The sequence below is a fragment of the Papaver somniferum genome, chromosome 8 (genome assembly GCF_003573695.1).
Source record: "Papaver somniferum cultivar HN1 chromosome 8, ASM357369v1, whole genome shotgun sequence".
NCBI classification, from domain to species: domain Eukaryota; kingdom Viridiplantae; phylum Streptophyta; class Magnoliopsida; order Ranunculales; family Papaveraceae; genus Papaver; species Papaver somniferum.
In genome coordinates, this window is record NC_039365.1 from 73,580,110 (window position 1) to 73,602,334 (window position 22,225).

At 35.7% G+C, this 22,225-nt stretch overlaps 1 protein-coding gene across 1 annotated transcript; it reads left to right on the plus strand.

Annotated features, from left to right (window-relative positions):
• The first annotated feature begins 7,814 nt into the window (after positions 1-7,814).
• On the plus strand, positions 7,815-8,841 carry LOC113305667. The gene is made up of 2 exons (XM_026554685.1): positions 7,815-8,024; positions 8,128-8,841. The coding sequence occupies exons 1-2, from the start codon at positions 7,815-7,817 to the stop codon at positions 8,839-8,841; spliced, it is 924 nt and encodes a 307-aa protein (XP_026410470.1).
• The last annotated feature ends 13,384 nt before the right edge of the window (positions 8,842-22,225 follow it).

Sequence of the window (22,225 nt, forward strand, 5' to 3'; positions counted from 1 at the left end):
CCGGTTCCTTGAGTAGTTCTTCTTCTTGTATGATGAATCGCCATGAAGTCCTTGAGCTCAACTACACTTTCTATCCTAGTACGAGACTTAGCTATAAAAGACTAGAAATCAAGACTTATAGTTTTGATCACTAACATTGACAAACATGCTTGAAATAGCAACGCATGCGAGTTCGACCGAGCAATGTTCTAACAAAGTCGTTCGTGATCGGCATTCACGTATTGATAAAAGAATGAATGGAGTTTTGGAAAATACAAAAGTTAAGCCTGTATAGTCAAATAGTTGATGGAAGATAGGTTAAAATCTTTTGTCTTCAAGGATTATGTATATTAAATATCGTTATGCAAATAGTGATGGATAATAGAATGAATCCTTGTGTATTCTGCAGTATTGATCATCCCTGATCCATATTTTATGTATTACTATGAGGCTCCGTAATATATCTTATGTTGAGCACTATACAGCCAAGTTGATTCTTTAGCTTAGTTGTTGTTCCGTGAGATATGTTATGTCGAGCATATTGAACTCATCTTGTTTGATTATTTAGTTATTGCTCCGTAAGTTTTCTTATGTCGAGCAAAACAAATGACAATTAAATTGATTACTTTTGTGATTAGTTTGGTTGTGTATTCCAATTAGATTAATTATGGGTTCTCTTGTAATTAGTCTAGTTTAGTATTTTCATGTCTCCATAAGTTCTCTTATGTTTAGCATAATCAATTGAATTGATCACTTTTTGTGTTTAGTTTGATTGTGTATTTCGATTAAATTAATCATGGGTTTACCTGTGATTAATTTGATCGAGTTTTCGGATATAGGAAATCATTCTCATGTTTTTTTTTGTGTCCAATAAAAATCCTTATTTTCTTTCGAAATTAAGGTCGCTCTTGTTGTTCCTTCGGGAATGACATCAAATGCGGGAGAGTTCTTTTGAACTTGTGCTTAATGGTCATATCTTGAGGGGTGTGCGGATGTGGAATTTTAGAGGGGTTATCATGTATCTTTCAACTCCTTAATGAATGCATTTAGCTTCGGCTTTATGGTTGCATCTAAATTAGTTGGTATGTATTTTTTTATTTTTGTCATGAAATGTCTCTCTCGGAAATTTCATTATTATCCCGTTCTTGTACCTTTGCCAATTTTATTGACAAAAAAGGGGAGAATTAATATGTAGTTCACACTACAAATACATATGGTTTTCGGATCATTGTGTAAGGGGGAGTGGTTTCCATGTGAGATGGAGTATTGACTAAGGGGGAGTGATACATATCAACATAGTATTATGGTTGAAGTTATAATACAATTGAACTTTGACGCTGTGTAATAATACTATGACATTGGATAACAATGATCGAGAACTATGTTTTCTCATTGTTATAGCTACGAATCTTCAACAGTGGTGATGCTAAACTTACAACCTTTGGGATCATTGGAGTACTTGGAAGTGACGAAGATTTCAAGGAATGTTGAAGATTAGACATGTGGAATAGGAGTTACTAACGTTTCTTTATCTTTTTTGTATTCCATATGTATTGATAGTTTTGTCACTAAAATTGACAAAGGGGGAGATTGTTAGAGTATTGCTCGGTCGAACTCGCATGCGTTGCTATCTCAAGCATGTTTGTCAATGTTAGTGATGAAAACTATAAGTCTTGATTTCTAGTCTATGATAGCTAAGTCTCGGACTAGGATAAAAAGTGTAGTTGAGCTCAAGGACTTCATGGCGATTCATCATACAAGTAGAAGAACTACTCAAGGAACCGGTGGAACTTCTCGACAAAAAGGTATGTGAATACTTGAACTTATCTATCACTCAAAAGTATATCTACTCTATCTCCTACTCTTTGAGACAAGAAGTCGTATACTATATATATAGACTTTGATTATACACATTTGGTATTTCGATCCGAGTATACCTCGCCTATATATATCTCGAAATATGTGTTGGTAAGCTTTTCGCTTTAACCAAGTTTATCTTTACCATGTGACGAAATTCATGATATGTTTCAATCATCTTGAAAATTGCTTTGACGAGAAATGGCGTAACAACTATATAACGTCCTATAAGAATATTTCAATGATTGAAATGAGAGTTTAGACTACATAAATAATGGTGGACATAAGAATTGTTGTGGAAACACATTTATGTATAAGTCCTATTCTTTGAACCAAAGTTTGCGAACTTTGTTGATCAAGAGAACTTGAAGCATGGCGTGAGCCAAGTCCGCGAACTGCCGAAGTTCTCAAACCAGAGAATTTCTGCTGGAGTTGGCAAACTACTTGCATGAAACTAAGTCCGCGATCTCAGTCTGCGAACCCAGTCCGCGAACCGGCGAAGTTCTTATACCCGAGAATTTCTGCTGGAGTTTGTAAACTCTGCCCGGTAACTTAAGTGCGCAAACCTAGTCTGCGAACTTGAGAAGGTTATATATCTAAAGATGATTTCTGAACTTAAACTTAAAAAGACTAAGGAATGCAGTTTGCAAAACGTGGCTATAAAAGTTCATGAACCGATTCAAGTGAATCAAATCATCTTTGCTTCAATTGTGTCTTGTGTAGTACATGAGATTTCCTTGCAATTGAACAACTATCTAACTAGTTTATTTGAAATAATTTGAACTAGTTATGGTGAAGAAGAACGTGGTTGATATAGAATGCTCATATGGCTAACCTTTTGGTTAACTATTGTTGAACCAACAAGTTGATACGTTTGGGTATGGTTAACAAACCTGGAAGCGTGCATTGTCAAGTGTGTGTAACAAGCTAAGTTTTTTATCTAATGGGTGAGAAATATTAGCTTGAATCTAAATCAGGTTTTCATCTAACGGTGGATATTGTTTGCTTTGTTACCAAGGTAACTTAATTGCAAACCCTGATTTGAAATACTATATAAGGGGAACTCTAGTATCTGTGCAAAAATAATCCCCACACCTCACGTGTGATACTAGTTTGCATACTAGAGTCGGTTCTCATTTAACCTTTGGTTTTCTTCTTCTAAAACCAGGTTAACGACTTAAAGACTTCATTGGGATTGTTAATCCAGACCGATACTACTTTTATCGTAGTTGTGTGATCTGATCTTGCATCTTCTATCGTACGAGTACAATTAGATTGATTGGCTTGAGATTGATATCTCCGATAGGCAAGATATAAAAAGTAATCACAAACATCTTCGTCTCGTTGTTTGTGATTCCGCAACATATTTTTTCGCTACCATACGATTAAGATTGTTGTGAGGTGATTGATAACTCTAGGCTGTTTTTCGGGAATATAAGACCGAATTATCAATTGGTTAATGTTCACCTTGATTATTATTAAAAGACAGAACAAAACCTTTTAGGGTTTATCTGTGGGAGACAGATTGATCATTTGATAGACTTGTTCGTGTGAGACAGATTTATTTATTATCAAGTGTTCGACTTTGGGTCATAGCAACTCTTAGTTGTGGGTGAGATCAGCTAAGGGAATCAAGTGCTCAGTATCCTGCTAGTATCAGAGGCGTAGGGAGTACAACTGTACCTTGGATCAGTGGGAGACTGATTGGGGTTCAACTACAGTCCAGTCCGAAGTTAGCTTGGAGTAGGCTAGTGTCTGTAGCGGCTTAATACAGTGTGTGTTCAATCTGGACTAGGTCCCGGGGTTTTTCTGCATTTGCGGTTTCCTCGTTAACAAAATTTCTGGTGTCTGTGTTATTTCAATTTCCGCATTATATTGTTTTATCTTTGTAATTGAAATAATACAGGTTGTGCGTTAGATCATCAATTAGAGTAATCCAACCTTTGGTTGTTGATTGTCATTGATTGATCCTTGGATATTGGTCTTTCGTACCATCCAAGTTATTCCTTGTGTTTGATTAAGGACTCGCTGATTTCTGTTAGCTCGAGTAAATCAAAACAAGAGAGAGATATTAACTCTTCGATATACTTTAATCTAGATTAAGTCTGGCTATCTAGTTGATTCTCTAACAAAGTACATTGGAGTTAGTCCATACAGATTGCTAAGCGAAATATTGGGTGGTATTGTTAGACCCCCGCTCTTTCAGAAAGAAAACCATCAGTTTTCAATGTCGAATAAGCATTAGCAACGGAAAAATATTTCCCATAACCATAACTCCAATGTTTGTTATCTGGAAACAAATTATCATCTGTCAAGCTAATACTTGGTTCACCAATAACCTGCAGCAAATCAATCACCTCAAGCAGTTCAATTTTATTCAAAGCTCTAGCAAAACTCAAACTCCAAGCTCCTTCTGTAGTCACCATGTCTCTTACCAATGCGTTTTTTATTTCTAATGTTCAAAATGGTGACTAGTTTGTTCTGGATTCACGTTTCACGTTGTCGTAATTGGTAAACCTTTGTAATGAAAACAAAATACCATAGGGTTTAGTGGTTGATCTCGTTTTAGCTGGATTATTCGAAGCATTCTGACGATATTTTGTATAAGTGATCCTAGTTATCATTTGTTATTTTAGACCTTGTTCTTATTGTAAACTAGAAGTATCTAGAAAATAGTGAGAAGAAGCAGAGAAAAATTCTATTAATATGTGTGTAGAATTATAAGATCTATGTTTATATTTATCTTACTGTAATAAAGAAAATGGCCCTTTTTGGTGTCCCAAAAATGTCTCGTTACTTTTTCATTGGACATAGATGCCCCTCCGCGTTTTTTTTATTTTGCCTGCTTCCTATAATAAAAATATGATATTCCTCTTCTCTCCGGCTCTCCCTCCTTCAGTTTATATAGCGCCGCTGCCACCACCAACACTACGCTACCTTTGACACCACCACCACCTCCAGCACCACCAACACCACCACAACCACCACCAGCACCTCCATCACCTCCACCGCCGCCATTTTTCAGATAACATCTATATTTCTTTTTCATTTCCTTTTAAACAATTTATTTTCTTTTCAAGATTGATTCACAATCGTTATTGTACGATTACGATTCAATAAGGTTTTGAATAGATTATGCTAAAGGAACAACGCTTATAAATAAAAGCCAAGAATTATCGTTCATTAAAATGCAATTAAGTTTACCTCAAACTTAAAGCAGAATTTGTGTGTACAAAGTATTAGAACAGAAGTGGTGCAGTATTAGACAGGAAGATGACAGATAGTGAACGTCAGAAGTGAAAAGCTAACCACGTGGTGATTGAGTATCAGAGTTTTGGAGAGAAAATGAAAAACTAAATCGTGTTGAGCAGTTCTGGAGAGGTGGACAAGAATATATTACTTTCTACACACTACACACCGTGTGTTTGGATGGTTTTATAATGGGACGTGTTGTAACTTGCAACTATCTAATGCATCACCTATAAGGCTAAGTCTTATCTGGTGCTAATCTAGCAGATAGATTAGCAATCCACGTCAGCTAACATAACCACCTAAGTCTTATCGGAGTGCTAATCTAGCATGTTAGTCGCTGAAACAAAATATTACCAAGCGCTGAACCATCCCGCGCTTGACCAGTCAACTCGGTCAAACGCGGAAAAAAACCAAGAGCTTCCATTTAAGAGAATTTGAGCTCGGCATCCTTCCTTTAAATTGGTATATGTTAACGGGAATTCCCATTGATGACCCTACAAAATATCAAGTAGTTATGCCGGCATTGGGTGAACTAACATATGCTTCTTTGGATGATTTGTATTTTCAAGATTTCAAAGGATTTGAAAAATGGAACACTGAGAAAAATACAATATCCCTGTCTATCTTGAGAACCTGCATTAAAAGTAGAGAAAATACCAACAATGTTGAATGTGCAAATTTATTGACAAGAGAATTCTTTCTTTGGTGTTTTGGTCATTTTCTTATTGCGGGTTCTAGTGGAAGAGTAGATAAACATTGGGTTTTATTGTTGGATAATTTGGATAAAGTTGGGGAATATGAATGAGGTTTGGCTTCCTTAGGTAATACATATAAATTTCTTGATGGATGTCAAAGAATGGGAAGGATTTATCTGGCATGGTTATGGTACTTGAGTATTGGTACTATTATTACTTCTGCAACATGCAACCCTTGCTTTTTCAGACACCTTCAGGAGAACACCATGATGTTTTCCCAAAGATTAGTCGCTTAAAGAAGACAAACATTAAATCAAGGAAGAGGGGTCAAATAGGAGGCCAAAAGGATATGAAGAAACACTCAGTGTCCACTGCAAGAGCACAAATTGAAACTAGAACCAATGCATTATGTATTTGGCAACCATGGCTAGAGAGTGTGTATTCTGAGGGAGAACATTATGAATATGAACTACAGTTATCCAGAGTGAGAGGTGTGTTTTTTGACCTAGAAAAAAACTACAAAAGAGTTAGTTATTACTTGGCTTAGAGATTCCAGAGGCAGATAGAAGGTGAGATTGTAGTCCCAGGAATCCTCCAGATTTGGATAGAGCTGGGGACATGGAGATTGTAGGTATATGCGTTGAACACTATTTGGCAGTCAATGAGGATCAATATGACAGGTGGTGGAAGATAAACAGTGTTGGACCTTATCTCACTGAGTCATACCATTCACAGAATGTCGATGAGATAGTAGTGGGTAGCACAGTTGTTCATGGATATTTGTTACCTAGTCATCCTCCTTCTAACCTGATGTCACAGACCTATACTTATGGCACACAGAATGAGCCCCTATCACAGCTGCCGGAGATAGATTTCACTTTATCATTCATCAATGCAGCTGGTGTTGAAGAGCGAGTAGAAGTTCTAAGGCAACCTTGTTCGTATAACTTATTGGCGATGGGTTTGACATTGGTAAATTAATTTACATTTGTTTTCATTTTCATTTTAAGTTTCTTGAATACTCCACTAAACCTACCTCCTTTATGCTTATAGGATTAGTTCTTCAGTTATATGTCACAACAATATGAATTCTACAATGGAGCTCATCAAGTAGTATCGAGGGAGTCAAGGCGGATTTATTCCTCAAGTTCATGTTCCTCATCTGGCAGATCTTCTTCTTCAATAACATATGTCTATTCCTCACAACCAATCAATCAAAACGATCTCACATTGGGTGGTTCATTTAATAAATGGCCTTCAACTCAAGGATGTTACCATCGTAGGTGTGACGATGGAGCAACTACATCACACAATCAACAACAACCTCACCAAATCAATGAATTTACCGGTGCGTTGTTAGATACCGAACCTGACATTATTTATGATACTCAATACACCCAATCAACCCGTCGTTGCTTTGAGTGAATGAAAGTACTTGTAGTGTTTATGAAGTGTTTTAAGTACTATTTTTCTCTTTTTTATGGAGTGTTTACGAAAACATATGGATTGTTATTTCTTTTTTTATGGAGTGTTTTAAGTACTATTTTTCTCTTTTTTATGGAGTGTTTATGAAGAGGTTTAAGTACTATTTTTCTCTTTATTATGGAGTGTTATATGAAACGTTTTTTTTAATGGATTGTCTTAATTTTGTTATATTAGGTACATTATGCAAGGAGATTTGAGAATAATTTTGTTCGGTCTTCAAGATGATGAAGATGATACTGAGCAGAATGTTATAACAGTGGCTAAGCTTTTGGAGTCACAAAGGAGGCAATGACTACATCAACTCATCCAAAATGAAGTCAAGGAACGTCAAAAGGTGCACAGAAACTGTGTGTAGATGCCGATGCAAGGATGATGCATCAATACTTCAACTTCAGGTGTACATATGGGCCAAAGAAGTTGAAAGGTCGGTTTGCTTTGCCTCGTCCCCTTTTTCTGAGAATTTTAGAACAAGTTTGTGATTATGACCATAATTTTTGTCAAAAAACCGATGGTTGCGGTATTCCTGGCCAATCTCCATATATGAAAATGGTTGCCATGTTGAAACATTTTGCCAAAGGAATTGCACCAGATTCTCTAGATGATTACACACAAATGGCAGCATGCATTATCTACTTTTATGCTAAGAAGTTTATGGATGCAATTATTTGGATCTGTAATGGTCGATACATGCGTCAACCCACCGCTCAAGATACTGAGAGGATTTTGGAAGAGAATGAAGATCGTGGGTTTCCTGGGGTGCTTGGTAGTGTGGGTTGTTTTCATTGGGCATGGAGAGCATGTCCTATGGATCAGGCAGGATCCCAAGTGGGCTATAAGTCAATTCCCACGATTTCTGCAGGCGGTAGCTTCATATGATAGATGGATATGGCATTCCTATTTTGGGTTGGGTGGGCATAATAATGATTGTAATGTCTTGCATGCTTCGGGTTTGTTCGATATAGAACTTAATGGTGCATTACCTCCTTATCATTATCAAATCAATGGAAGAAACTACAATACGGGGTACTATCTAGGAGATGGAGCATATCATATGTATGGTTGTCTTGTGCAAGCATATAAACCCGCCTCAAACAATGTGGAAAGTCTTTTCAATCAATATCAAGAAGCAAAAAGGAAATACATTGAACGTGCATTTGGTGGTCTAAAGGGTAAGTTTGGTATTATATTGAAACCATGTCGTTATTATAAAAAATCAGACATGAAGGCAATTATGAGGGGGTGCTTGATAATGCACAATATGTGTGTTGAGATGGAATATCGCAATGAGGATTGGGGGATGATCATGGGACAAGAACCTCAACCGCCAATTAAAGGAAATATAAGGCTACCTCCTCAAGTATTTTACAATCCGGCGCGTTGGGTGGAACTTCGCGAAGAACTCACTACACACATTTGGCTACGACATGGAGATGGTTTGAGATATGGAGATATTCCGAACCTAGTAATGGATGATGCCTTACCGGAAGTTCATGAGGGTACAACCGACGTGGACACCGATGAAGACCAATATGACCCTCAAGGAGATGGAGCATTTTATGAGAATGGAGAGTAAATTTCATACTCCATTTTTCAATCAAGCACGTTTTCATTAAGTAGACAATTTAATTAGTTCTTGTAAACTCCATAATACTTCATAATACTTCTTCATGCACGTTTAAAATTATATTACATATTTAACTAGAACTTCATAAATACTTCTTCATGCACGTTTACAATTACATTACATATTTAACTACAACTTCATAATACTTCTTCATGCATATACTTCATTCAAATCAACTTCGAGCTCCACCAAATATCTCCAAAGCGGTGATATGAATAAATGGCATTCCATGATCCGTTTGGTATAAATTAAAAGCATCTTCACGATTACCATTTGACGCCCTTAATGAAATGTGAAAAAGCTTGCAATAACGCTTGATGCATGCAAATCGAATTTGTAGTTGTTTTTGGCATCTTCCATTATCATTTCCATTGATTCTCACAAATTCTTGAACAACTTGTTCCCAAAATGTGTTGCTTGATTGAGACTTGTCGAAATGATTTGTGTTGTTAATTTTGCGAAAACTTCTCACCAAATCTTTGTCTTCGGAAATTGAGAATGCAACCATGCTTGAACTCTGAATTAAGAATTTAGGTTTAGAAGAAGATAGTGAAACTTCACAAGTTTGGAGTAGAGATTTTGAGTTCATGTGTTGAGTTTATATATAGAGAAGAAATGATATGAGTTTGGGATGGAAAATGTAGCCGTTATGAAAGCGCTGAACCAAACAGCGTCCGACGCTGTGCCCTATCAGCCGTCAGATCAAAAACTAGCCGTTATTCTCAACGACTAGGAACTGAGCGTTGTACCATTCCGCGCCGGACGCTGGACGTTCTGCGCCTGAAGCTGGACCATTCAGTGCTTTTCTTCTCAGCCATCAGATCAAGATGACCGTTTTATTTTCACGACTCAGATTTAATGGCCGTTTGAAACCTCAACAACTATATTTTCAGGCTTCCCTATAAATAGAGAACTACTTTTCCTTCATCCCTCACACCAAAATCAGTTGATTCTCTTCTTCATTGATTTTCTTCTTATTATTCTTCTTCTTCTTCTACAATTTTGTTCATACAAAATATGGCACACTTTCAAACAAAAGCAGATGATGCACTAATTATCTCTTGGATTATAGCAAGTAACGATTCGATTAGAGGAAAAGATCAAAAAGGTTCACAACTTTGGAAGAGAATTATGCAAGATTAGGTTAAAAGATGGCCGCAAGGTAAGGATAGGGAAAAAAAGGCATTGCAATCAAGGTGTAACACGTTGAGATGCGAAGTGAGGAAATATGTTTCACTCATAAGACCTTACTTCCTTTATAAACCTTCGGGATTAAATGAAAAAGATTATGTAAGTACCTTAAAAAAATTGATGTTTTTTTTTCTTCAAAATATATTTCATTCATAAGACACTAATACATTTTTTCCACATTATCACCTTGGAACGCAAAATTATGAAGCAACAGGGGGTAAACGTTGGATACATGAATCGGTTTTCCAGCTCCTGCAGACCTATCAACCAGATTACAATCCAGATGTGAATAATGATGCTGGACCTAGTCAAGAAACTCAACCTACTCAAGCAACTCAACCAAGTACTTCCGATCCGGTAACTATGGATGGAGATTTGGAAGATATGGAAAGGTTTGGTAGCTCATCGTCAACCCAAGGTTCTGATACCTCAGACATATCAAGTAGAAGACGCTATTTCGAACAAACAGATGATGTTAGAAGTTCAGGGAGAGATGCTTCAAAAAGAAGGGCTCGTGAGGCTAAAGCATCGGAGAGAGCAGATGATTAAATGGACAAGCCCATACAACTTCTTGAAAATGCACAAGCACAAAGGGTTTCAAAGTATGAAACGGATGAAGAGTTCCTTAAGAAAAATATGGAAAACACTACAATCTTGGCACAAACCCAACAAAGAGAATCGGACTTGAAGATCCTATGCCAAAATTTGAATCAAGTAGCGGATTGGGAGATACCCCTTTACAAGAAATGGAGGAACGAGATTTTGGTTCGTAATGGCTTAGAATCAATCCCATAAATTAAAGTGATTTATGAGTAATAATTGAAGTTATTTGAAGTTCATTTTTAAGTTTGAATTAGAAGTAGGATTTTAATTTCAATGTACTTTTTAAATTTTTAGAAGTAGAATTTTAATTATAATGTACTTTTTTAATTTTTAGAAGTAGAATTTTAATTTCAATATAATTTTTAATTTTAAAAAACATTGTAATATTGTTTTGCAACGTAACGAAAAAAATTCTTAGTTTTCCAAATTTTAAAATTTTGAAACAAACAATCGTTGGAACAAATTGTCAAACTTTTCAAAATTCAAAATTTGAAAACATACCTGTCTGGTGGTGTAACATGAGTGTGAGAAAACAAAGAATGAAAACAGTATAAAATTTAATTACTGAACTACCGATGGAGTAAAAAAGTAACAAAAAAAAAGAAAAGGTCAAGCGCTGAATGATATAGCGCTAACGTATGGCGCGTTTCCAATCAGAGCTAGAGCTTGTTGCTGAACCATTCAGTGAAGATGCTTGAAATATTCTTTCTGGCACTGTTTCATTCCGCGAAAAGGAAGTTTTCTCAGCGCTGAATCATTCAGCGAAACTATCTAACTACTACTTCACATGCTAGCAAATGGTAGGAGAGAGAACTAGTGTTAACTTTTTGCCACACTTTTTTTTTTGAATTGCAACACTTAAGTACTAATCTAGCACCTTCAATCTAGCCCATAAGACTAAGTCTAGGTGGTTTTTTATTTTCTATTTTTCCAGACAAACCACTTTTTATTCAAAAGGAAAAAATAAATAAATTACACAACAGTGAACTCTGTAATGCGTTCACCCCGATCCAAGTCGTATATTTGGATGTACATGACACGCACTAATTTATATGCGAGGCCATTTTTTTATGAAGAACAGAAGATCCACAAGTTCCTCAAATGCGATTCAAGATGAATGTCCAAATTCTGCACACGCCACTACCAGCACCCATCATAAAACAAGCTCATATTCATTTAGAAGTTAAGTATCAGTGTTAACATTGGAGAGATATTCAATTACACAATTACCGTGTTTAGCTAAACTAACGACAATGACGGAAACTGAAAGAGAAGAGAAGAACTTTTTGAAATCGTAAGGCACTCGCATCGCGCGTGCATATTTGCTAGTAGGGATAGGAGAAAGCCCAATCTTAGACACAAGGCATCTTAGTAAATAAACATTGGTTTATAATACTTCCCTGATGACCACCGTGGCCAAGTCATTACAAACATACCAGGAAAACTCAAAAGAAAAAAAACTGAAATTGCATAAGCACGTAAAGACTAGAAACAGTGTTGGACACGCAAACGTTGACTCGTTAAAACCTTGACAAGAAAAACCTAGTGGGACAAATCCTTGATAAAGGAAAAAGAGTACAACGCGATAAGTCCAGTAAATGCACCTTTGATGATGGCACTCCCCCTGGTGAATACTTCAGTCAAATCTTGGCTTGCAAATCTTTGAGTCGAGACTTTCCAATTTTGAAGAACGAATTTCTTGAATGCAGAAGACTACTGTGCTTTCATGAAGATGTCGTATTGTTAATGAAGTCTTCTTTTGTGTAGCACAAACAGTATTGTCTTCCACTAATACTTTTGTGAAGTCTACATTCTTCTTCAACACACTGAGAACTTGTGTCATAGATTGCTAGCTTCCCAAGATGATTTGCAGAAGTTGTTGATGTAACTTTTTCAACAAAGTGCCAAGATGTAGATAAATTACCATAAGTGAACGAAATTGTATTTGTGCTCATACCGTATGTGGATCTGAATGACATCCAAATTCCCGAGGGCTTGCTATGTTGACTTGGTCAAACAAAATGACCTAGTTAATAGTGAGAATCCACCAAATAACTTAAATTGATATAACTCCCTCTTGGACGACCACCATGTTGAATTAAATTGCCTCATTAAAACCTTGCCAGTAAAACCCGATGGGAAAAAATTTGGACGAAGTAAAAAGAGCACAAATATCAATAGTTAGAAAAAAAATCAACATCAGTGAGATGTTGTCTTGTTAAAACATTGTAATGAAAACCACATGGGACAAACCCTGAAACGAAGGGAAAAGAGTATAACTTTTGACGTAAATATGGATACTAACCCCAACTATATGAGTTTTACAGAAGCCAAGCATCAAAAAAATAACTCTAGTATATCTCAAACACGAGTTTAAGCTAGCATAATTCTAACTTCTGATTTAAGAAAGAAGGAAGAAAAAATAGAATTTATGCTGCTAAAGCGTGGATTTTGGTGTTTTTAAGGACTCCTCAAGAGACCTATAAAGTTGATATCATCAACTAATTAATCCGTATTTTTGGTCTTGTACCAAATTTCTAAAAACACATAAAGGATTGTTAAACCTGACGTAATCGAGTCTGGTGGCTGCCTGAATATAACTATAATACCCCAAGGATTACAAAATCGTATAAGTTCTCCAATCACATGAGTCTTTCAAGGAAAACCACGCTAAATACAATATATAAAGAGAACAATGATTGAACCAACCTTAGGGTCTGAGAGGAAAAAAATGAAACCCTTAATTCGTTTTTCGACAATCATATTTCTCATATAAAGCATTATAACTACACCAACCTATAAGTAATAAGCTTGGCAATTTTAAGGTGTAAGGCTTGGATCCAAAATTGCGTTAATTGAGAAATTAATCCAATCTAATTTGGATTGTATGCCAACCAATCACATATGTCGATATTCTTTTGCAGAGGGGATAACAACCACCATCTTTATAATTTCAGTAGCTACCATTAATGGATATTCGACAATCATATTACTTATCACGATCCCACACAATTCTCTGTGTATGCATATATATCTTGAAAAAAATATCATAGAATTACTGGTACCAACGTCCGCGGGCATTATAATCTCTTCATCTTCCAGTGAGGAGATATAAACTATTAGAATGTGAATCGTGTTTGGTAGATATCTTTTTATGGAGTGATACATGTTGCTAAATGTGATTGGATTTACCTCTTCAAGAGGAAAAATCTTACAAAAAGCGAAATGAGAAGTTTTACGCAATCATATAACGACAACCTTTATCAACTTGATTATGATAGGAGAGAAATTGGAATAACTTTTAAGTGAATGAAAACCAACGTCTAGTAATGTATAGTCTCCTCGTGATTATGGAGAAAATATTATCATCTCATATACGAAAAACGTTTCGTAGAGTATTATCCGATTAAATCGAGGACATATTGTTAGAGCACTGCTCGGTGGAACTCGCAAGCGTTGCTATCTCAAGCTTGTTGTCAAGTTTAGTTTCCAAAATTACAAGTCTTGATTTCTAGTCTACTTATAGCCAAGTCCCAGATTAGGATAGTAAGTGTAGTTGAACATTAGACTTCACGGCGTTCATCGATTGAAGACGAAGAAATACTAAGAGGAGCTTGTGAAACTTCATCAAAAAAAGGTATGTGGATACTTGAACTCATCTATCACTCAAAAGTCTATCTAATATATCTCATATTTTGAGACAAAAGTCGTATAGCTATATAGACTTCGATTAAACACATTTGATATTTCGAGCTGAGTTTAACTCGCTTACATATTTCTCGAAATATGTGTTAGTAAGCTTTCGCTTTAACCAAGTTCATCTTATATTCTTGACGAAATTCAAAAGATGATCATGTAAAAATCTCCTGGTAACATCTTACATTATTAGTGTGAGACATTCATTTGACGTAGACTCAGAATGTTTCGTATTGATCATTCGATCACTTGAAAATTTCTTTGAAGCTAATAGTTTGTGTGAGACAGCGATTGTCGTCTTCTAAGAATATTTAAATGATTGAAATGGGAGTTTAGAACAATTAACCATGATTGGATATAGCACAGTATGCGTACTTGTATGCTAACTGTTGCATGTTATTCCAAGTCCGTGAACCATAGTATGCATACTGGTTGGTTAAATGAAAGTCCGGGAACTTAGTATGCATACCCGTATGCATACTGGCGTAAAATTCATGTACGGAAATTCAACTGAGTTTCGAGGTATGTGTACCCATTCGCATATTAGCGAACCCAAACTAAGTTCAGCCACTTAGGTATGCGTACCCATTTGCATACTTGAGTAGGTTATGTTCTAAAATCGATTTGTTCATGAACTAATAGATTTATATACTAAGGAATGCAATCTTTTGCAAACCGTGGCTATAATGTTCAGGAATTAATTCGAGTGAATCAAAATCGATTTTGCTTCAATTATGTCTTGTATACTTTTATGAGAATATAAACAATTGAACAAATCTAGAACTAGTTTCATTTGAGTCATTTGAACTAGTTATGGTTAATATGAATAAGGTTGATATGAAAGTGTTCATATGGCTAACTTCGGTTAACTATTATTTAGCCAACAAGGTGTACTCGTTTAGGTACGGTTACTCATATCTAAATGAAGTCACTTTTCATTTGTGTGTAGCAAGCTAAGTTCGATCTAACGGTTGAAAGATATTAGATTGAGTCTAATCAGGTTTTAATCTAATGGTGAATATTGAATGATTTGTTACCAAGGTAATGTTGATTGCAAACCCTGATTTTAAGATTATATAAGGGAGAACTCTAGTAACTGGGAAACCTAATCCCCACACCTCTTGTGTGATACTAGTTGCGACTAGAGTCGAGTCTCCTTTAACCTTAGGTTTTTTCCAAAACTTTGTAGGTTAACGTATTGAAGACTTCATTGGGATTGTGAAGCCAGACCCAACTATTTTCTCTGTAGTTGGGTGTTCTGATCTTCCTTTATTCTATCGTATTGAAAACTGTCTTCTGTAAGATTTGCTCGAGATTTAATCTCCGATAGGCAAGATAAAAAAGTAGTCACAAACATCTTCATCTCATCGTTTGTGATTCCACAATATCTTGTTTCGCTACCACACTGAAAAGATGAGGGTACCCAAATATACCACAATCTTAAACTTTTCCACCTATAAGTCCTCTTACCGAAAGTGATTGTCTATGGACTGAGTCGAGACAATACAACGAATCGGTATTCACACTTTGTGTGATCGTCTATGGATATGAGATCGAGAGAATACAAGAATCAAAGTGTGGTTACTTGTAATAGGTTCATACTTAACCAAACTCTATAGGATCACTATCAAGTAATACGGAGTTAACGTTTGTGTAATTTATTTTAAATTATAATAACAACAATATTATAATTGCGGAAAACAAAAGTAAATGACACGGCAAGATTTTGTTAACGAGGAAACCGCAAATGCAGAAAAACCCCGGGACCTAGTCCATAATTGAATACTCTCATAATTAAGTCGTTATACAAAATCACACCAACTTCGTATAGTTGAGACCAAGCAACTAAACCCATAGTTCACCTAGTTTCTTTAGTATCCATGCGCTTCCTACATTCAATAAGTGCACGCACTGGAACAATTCCTTTGGTTCGTATTCCAAACAGTAAAGGAACAATAAATCTGTTCGATAACAACTTTATTCAATCTCAGTGATATGAGTTAGACAAAGGCTCTTTTGTTTAATCTAAATAAACTCCTTTTTCGGGTGTAGATCTATCTATCCAACAACTACCAAAGTAGCAGAGTTTAGATTTTTCAATCAAATATAGGATCTACCAAGATGTTATATAGTGATGTCGATCGACGCAACTAATTAATCAAATCTATCAAGGATAAACTGATTATAGTTGGATCCCAGCCTATCAACTTTTGTGCACACCAAAGATTATGAAACCAATAAGAAATCTTCTTTGTCTTCAAATCTTCTTAAATCTTCAATAAACACATGCACACCACAACTTGAATCTCTTGTGATCAATCAGGTTAACAATGGATTATCACGAGATGTCTTTAGATCTACAAACAGTTTTAAAGATCCCGACAACACTTCAATCTAGTTTGAGTGAATCTTATATCAGAAGAGAAGATTCTCAAGAATAAACAAAGTAGGTGCAATCAAAGTTCAACAACCGTTAGTCAACCAAATCAAATCGAAAACTAATAATACTGCAATTATTTAGTTTCCCACTGACGGTACTCGTAGAGCTTCTTGATCCCACAGAAGTCTTTAAACGAGCGGTCGTAAGAGATTTCGCCTAATTAGGATATTTCCTGTCCAAATAAACGGCTCCACCAGTAACAACACAATAAGGTAGTTTTGCTGGCTCTTAGGATAGTTTGCTTGAAATGCAAACTTGGGTATTTATAGACCAAGGAAGTTTGGACACCAAGGAATTTCCAAAACCGAATATTCTTAAGATATGCAATAAATTCCCAAATCGGTTTTCAAAATTCCTAGAAATGCTCTGTCCAAAATTAACCGAAATCCTACTTGAAAATCTCCAATTTGTAAATGCACATTACCAATTTTTATTCTCCATAGATATGCATTTTAATTGCTGGTAATTAAAAGCATATAAAATTAACAACCTTAATTAAAAGATTCTAAACTTATTTCGGTCTGGGATCTCCTTGAGTTATTAAGGAATATCTTTGAACAATAAAAGATATGAGTTACTGATCATGTTCAAAGTATGTCGACATCTTATTTCTTTGTAAATCCTTTTTCATATTTACAATCTTGGAACCGATTATACTACACTTTCAAACAAGTTAGGACTGGTTCATCTGATTTCCAAGAACTATGTGACTGATCAATTAGCAATACACTAATCATGGGTTTACGGTTCTACCAAACACAAGGATCGGTTCTACCTTAATATGGTTACTGGGACCGGTTACATCAGTTACCAGGATCGGTTACGTCAATTACCAGGACTGGTTACCATATTCCCATGGTATTACTTGTGATCGGTCATACCAGTTACCAGGATCGGTTACACCAATTACCAAGACCGATTACACCAATTACAAGGATCGACTACAACTCTTTTGTGATCGGTCACACCAATTACTAGGATCGGTTACACCAATTACTAGGATCGGTCACACCAATTACAAATATCGATCATACCATCTTAGGTGATTATTTAGGGTCGGTTACACTAATAAAAGTCATACAAATACATAAGTCAGGCACTATGAATAGTTTACCAAGATACATAATAAATTATGATTGGTTGTACTAATCACACATATTGGTAATCCAAAGATATGCAATGAATAAAAATACCAATAAGCCTAGCGATTTCCCTTTCGATTCGTAAAAAGAGTTCATGAATGTACTTCCTTTAAACGAATGTAAACATTGTTTCCTCGGAATAAATATTCACCCATACCCATACACATAATCACAATAGCATTCATACGATTATGTCGATGTCTTATATACGAAGTTCAAAAGATAAGCATTATACTTCGTATTTTAATTCCTTAACACTATGTCTACTAGAGTATAATCATTCACAGGTTCGAAGTTATGTTTTCAATATAACACGACTTGAAAGATACGTTGGGAATGAAACAGTTCAAGTCAAAATATTACTAACCTCAAGAGGAAGGATGATGTCGTCGATGTAGCTTGTTACTTCTTCACATTCTTCAAGTTTTCGAGTAATACTTGTATGTCTCATTATCCTAATCTTTCTAGCCTAACCTATACGAAGTTGTCTTTAGTACATGATCAAGCGACTCTTTAATTGAGTTTTGATTCACTAAAATATGACAAGCAAACTTGGCATACCAACGCTTGGTGGGTTCAACCGAGCTATGCTCTAACACATACGATTAAGATTAATGTGAGGTGATTGATATTACTAGGATGTTCTTCCGTAATATAAGTCTGGTATATCAATTGGTTCCTGTTTACCTTGAGTTATCAAAAGACAGAACAAAACTCATAGATATTTCTGTAGGAGACAGATTTATCTATTCAACCGACTTTTCTGTGTGATACAGATTAGTTTATCAAGTCTTCGACTTTGGTTCGTAGCAACTCTTAGTTGTGGGTGAGATCAGCTAAGGGAATCAAGTGCGCAGAGTCCTGCTAGGATTCAGAGGCGTAAGGAACGTGATTGTACCTTGATCAGTGTGAGATTGGTTAGGGTTCAACTACATTCCAGTCTGAAGTTAACTTGGAGTAGGCTATTGTATGTAGCGGCTTAATATAGTGTGGTGTTCAAATCTGGACTAGGTCCCGGGGTTTTTCTGCATTTGCGGTTTCCTCGTTAACAAAATTTATGGTGTCTGTGTTATTTCTTTTCTGCATTGAATTTGTTTATATAATTGAAATATCACAGGTTGTGCGTAGTTCAATTAATGAGATAATCCAACCTTTGGTTGTTGATATAAATGGATTGACACTTGAACATTGGTCTTTGGTACCGTTCAAGTTGTTTCACATAATAATCAGGCTCGCGGATTTCTATCTGTTTGATTTGCTGATTACATTGTGAAATAGAGATACAACTCTTAGATGTATTTCCATTAATTGAGTCTGACTGTCTAGTTGATTCTCTTGGAATTATATTGGAGTTTGTACATACAGATTGCCTAAACGAAATATTGGGTGAGGTTGTTAGACCCCCGCTTTTTCACATATTCTCATAATAATTTCTGGATTTTAACAACACCAGTTGGAATGTAGATGATGACTTCTAGAGTCATAAAAAATTGTTCTAAAAAATAAAATTATAGTCTACTTGACATACAAATTTAACTTCAACCATGTATTTTATTGGTTACAACTACCAACATACAAAATACGCAAGTAACTCTCTAAAATAAAATAAAAATTTGTGACCTACAAGTGAAAACGGGGGGTACCAAGTACACACCCAACTTTTTCGTTCGGTAACTTGTATGGACAAAACCTAATACAATTGTAAGTAGAGAAAATGAATGATCCTTGACAACATGTATATATAGTTTATATCTTAACCTCTACTCAATCAGTATGTATATAGACACAGAGTCTGTGAACCTGATTGTTAAGCAGGGTACTTGGACGATCTCATAAATCAATATCCTAGATCAATCTAGTCGTATCCAAATAATACAATCGGAATTCTTCCAATTAATTAAACTTGTTATCTATCCTTCAAGATACGAATTCTACAAGAAAATAGTCTCATAATCGATTACAATTAAGCGGACGTATCTACTTAGATTGAAAACGTACAAACATGTGTAAATCCAATTATAAAGGTAAACAATATAATACGGAAAAGGAAAAATACAAGGCACCAGAAGTTTTGTTAATGAGGAAACCGCAATAGTAGAAAAACCCAAGGAACTCGTCCAGATTTGAACACCAAACTGTATTAATCCATTACAAACACTAGCCTACTATTATCCTTCGGACTGAAATGTATTTGATACCAAATCCACCCTCTAAGCGATGCAGTTACAGTTGCGCTCCATACGATTCTCTAACCTCGCAAGGTTCTACGCAATTGATTCCCTTAGCTGACGTCTTTTACAGCCAAAGAGTTGCTTTCGCCGAAGTAAAGACTTTTGATACCAATATTTCTCTAATAGATAAGCCTATTTGATTTCTATTTAAATCAAAGATCAAGGTGAGTAAATATGTTTGGAAGTACTATCTACCTTTCCTGAAAGAGATTACGGAAACCTCGATAACAGAAAAGCAAGATCAGGGTACAAACTATCAAGGTAAAGATAGTCGGACCTGGCTTCACAAATCCACAAAGCAAATTCTTTTAATTATAGATGAACCTAATTATGTTTCTCAGAGGAAACCTAGTTCTATAGAGGGCGACTCTAGAACCAACTACGACATAAAAGTGTAATGGATTTAATTTTCTAGTTGAAAGAGCATCTCTATTTTATATTTTCAAGGACCAGAGAGTGCTTAGAATTCAAGTTAAGATAACTTGAGAAACAAGCAAACACTTTTAGGTATTGAAAATACAATAAAATAATATACACTAGGAACCGGTTCTGGAACCGTGTATTGAAAAGACGAGGTACCCAAATATACCTCAATCTAAAACTTTTCCTACATATAAGTCTTTTCTCCGAAAGTGATTGTCTATGGACTGAGTCGAGATAATGCAACTAATCGGTTCACACTTCATGTGATCGTCTATGGATACGAGATCGAGACAATATAACAACGAAATATGTTTACTTGATAAAAAGGTTCGGACTTAACCAAACACAATAGGATTCACTTATCAAGTAAATAGGAATTAACGTTTGTGTAGTTTACTTTAAATTATAATAAAGACAATTATAATTGCGGAAAATAAAAGTAAATGACACAGCAAGATTTTGTTAACGAGGAAAATCGCAAATGCACAAAAACCCCGGGACCTTGTCCAGAATTGAATACTCTCGGGAATAATCCGCTACAAAAAATTTCACATAACTTCGTATAGTTGAGACCAAGCATCTAAACCTATAGTTCACCTAGTTTCGTATGTATTCCCACGCCTCCAACTTGTAAATAAGTCACGTACTTGGAACAATTCCTTTGGTTCGTATTCCAAACAGTAAAGGAACAACAAATCTGTTTGGTATCAACTCTCTTCAACCAAGTGATATGAGTCGGACAAAGGATCTTCTGTTTATCTTAAAATAAACTCCTTCGTCAGGTCCTTAGATCTATCTTATGTTCAATTACCAAAGTAATCGTTAAGATTTTACGATCAAAACTCTTAATCCAAAGGATTGTGTTGATGTCGATCTAATCAATTAATCAATCTGGTTCCCGTTTGCCGAAAAGCGTGTTGCACATGTCCATAGTTGGTTCCCCTTTCTGCTATAAACCTGCTGCACCTCATACAAGGATCGGTTCCCCTTTGTGATGTATTGCACCTCTTACTAGGATCGGTTCCCCTTTTCCAAGTTTTGGTCAGACATAAAATCACAAACCCGATCATACCATCTCAGGTGATTACTTAAGATCGTTTTCACTAATAAAAGTCATACTAATACATAAGTCAGGCCTTTGTGAATATTTTTAACAAGAACACAACAAGTCATGAACGGTTCTACTAATCACACATATTGGTTGTTCATAAGATAAGCAATGAATAACAAAACCAATAACACCTGGCAATTTCCTTTTCGATTCACAAACCAAGTTCATGAATTTTACTTCCTTAGAACACATGAAAACATTGTTTCCTAGGATGGAATCCTCACCTCATACCCATACATCATCATAATAGCATTCAAATGATTATGGCGATGTCTTATCTACAAAGTTTAATGGTTAAGCAATAAACCTCATATTGTATTCCTTAATACTATGTATATCTAGAGTTCAAACATGCTTCACAGTTTTGTTTTCAATATGCACGACTTGAAATATACGTTAGGGAATGAAACAGTTCAAGTCAAATATCACTAACCTCAAGTGGAAGGATGATTGTTGTCGTTGTAGCTCCTTGCTTCTTCAATCTTCAAGTCTTCGC

Excerpts from the sequence above, each read along its gene's own strand:
- LOC113305667 (XM_026554685.1), top strand. The coding sequence starts at position 7,815 with ATGGTTGCCATGTTGAAACATTTTGCCAAAGGAATTGCACCAGATTCT. Across the intron at positions 8,025-8,127 it reads AAGATCGTGGGTTTCCTGGG|GCGGTAGCTTCATATGATAG; the intron begins GTGCTTGGTAGT and ends CGATTTCTGCAG.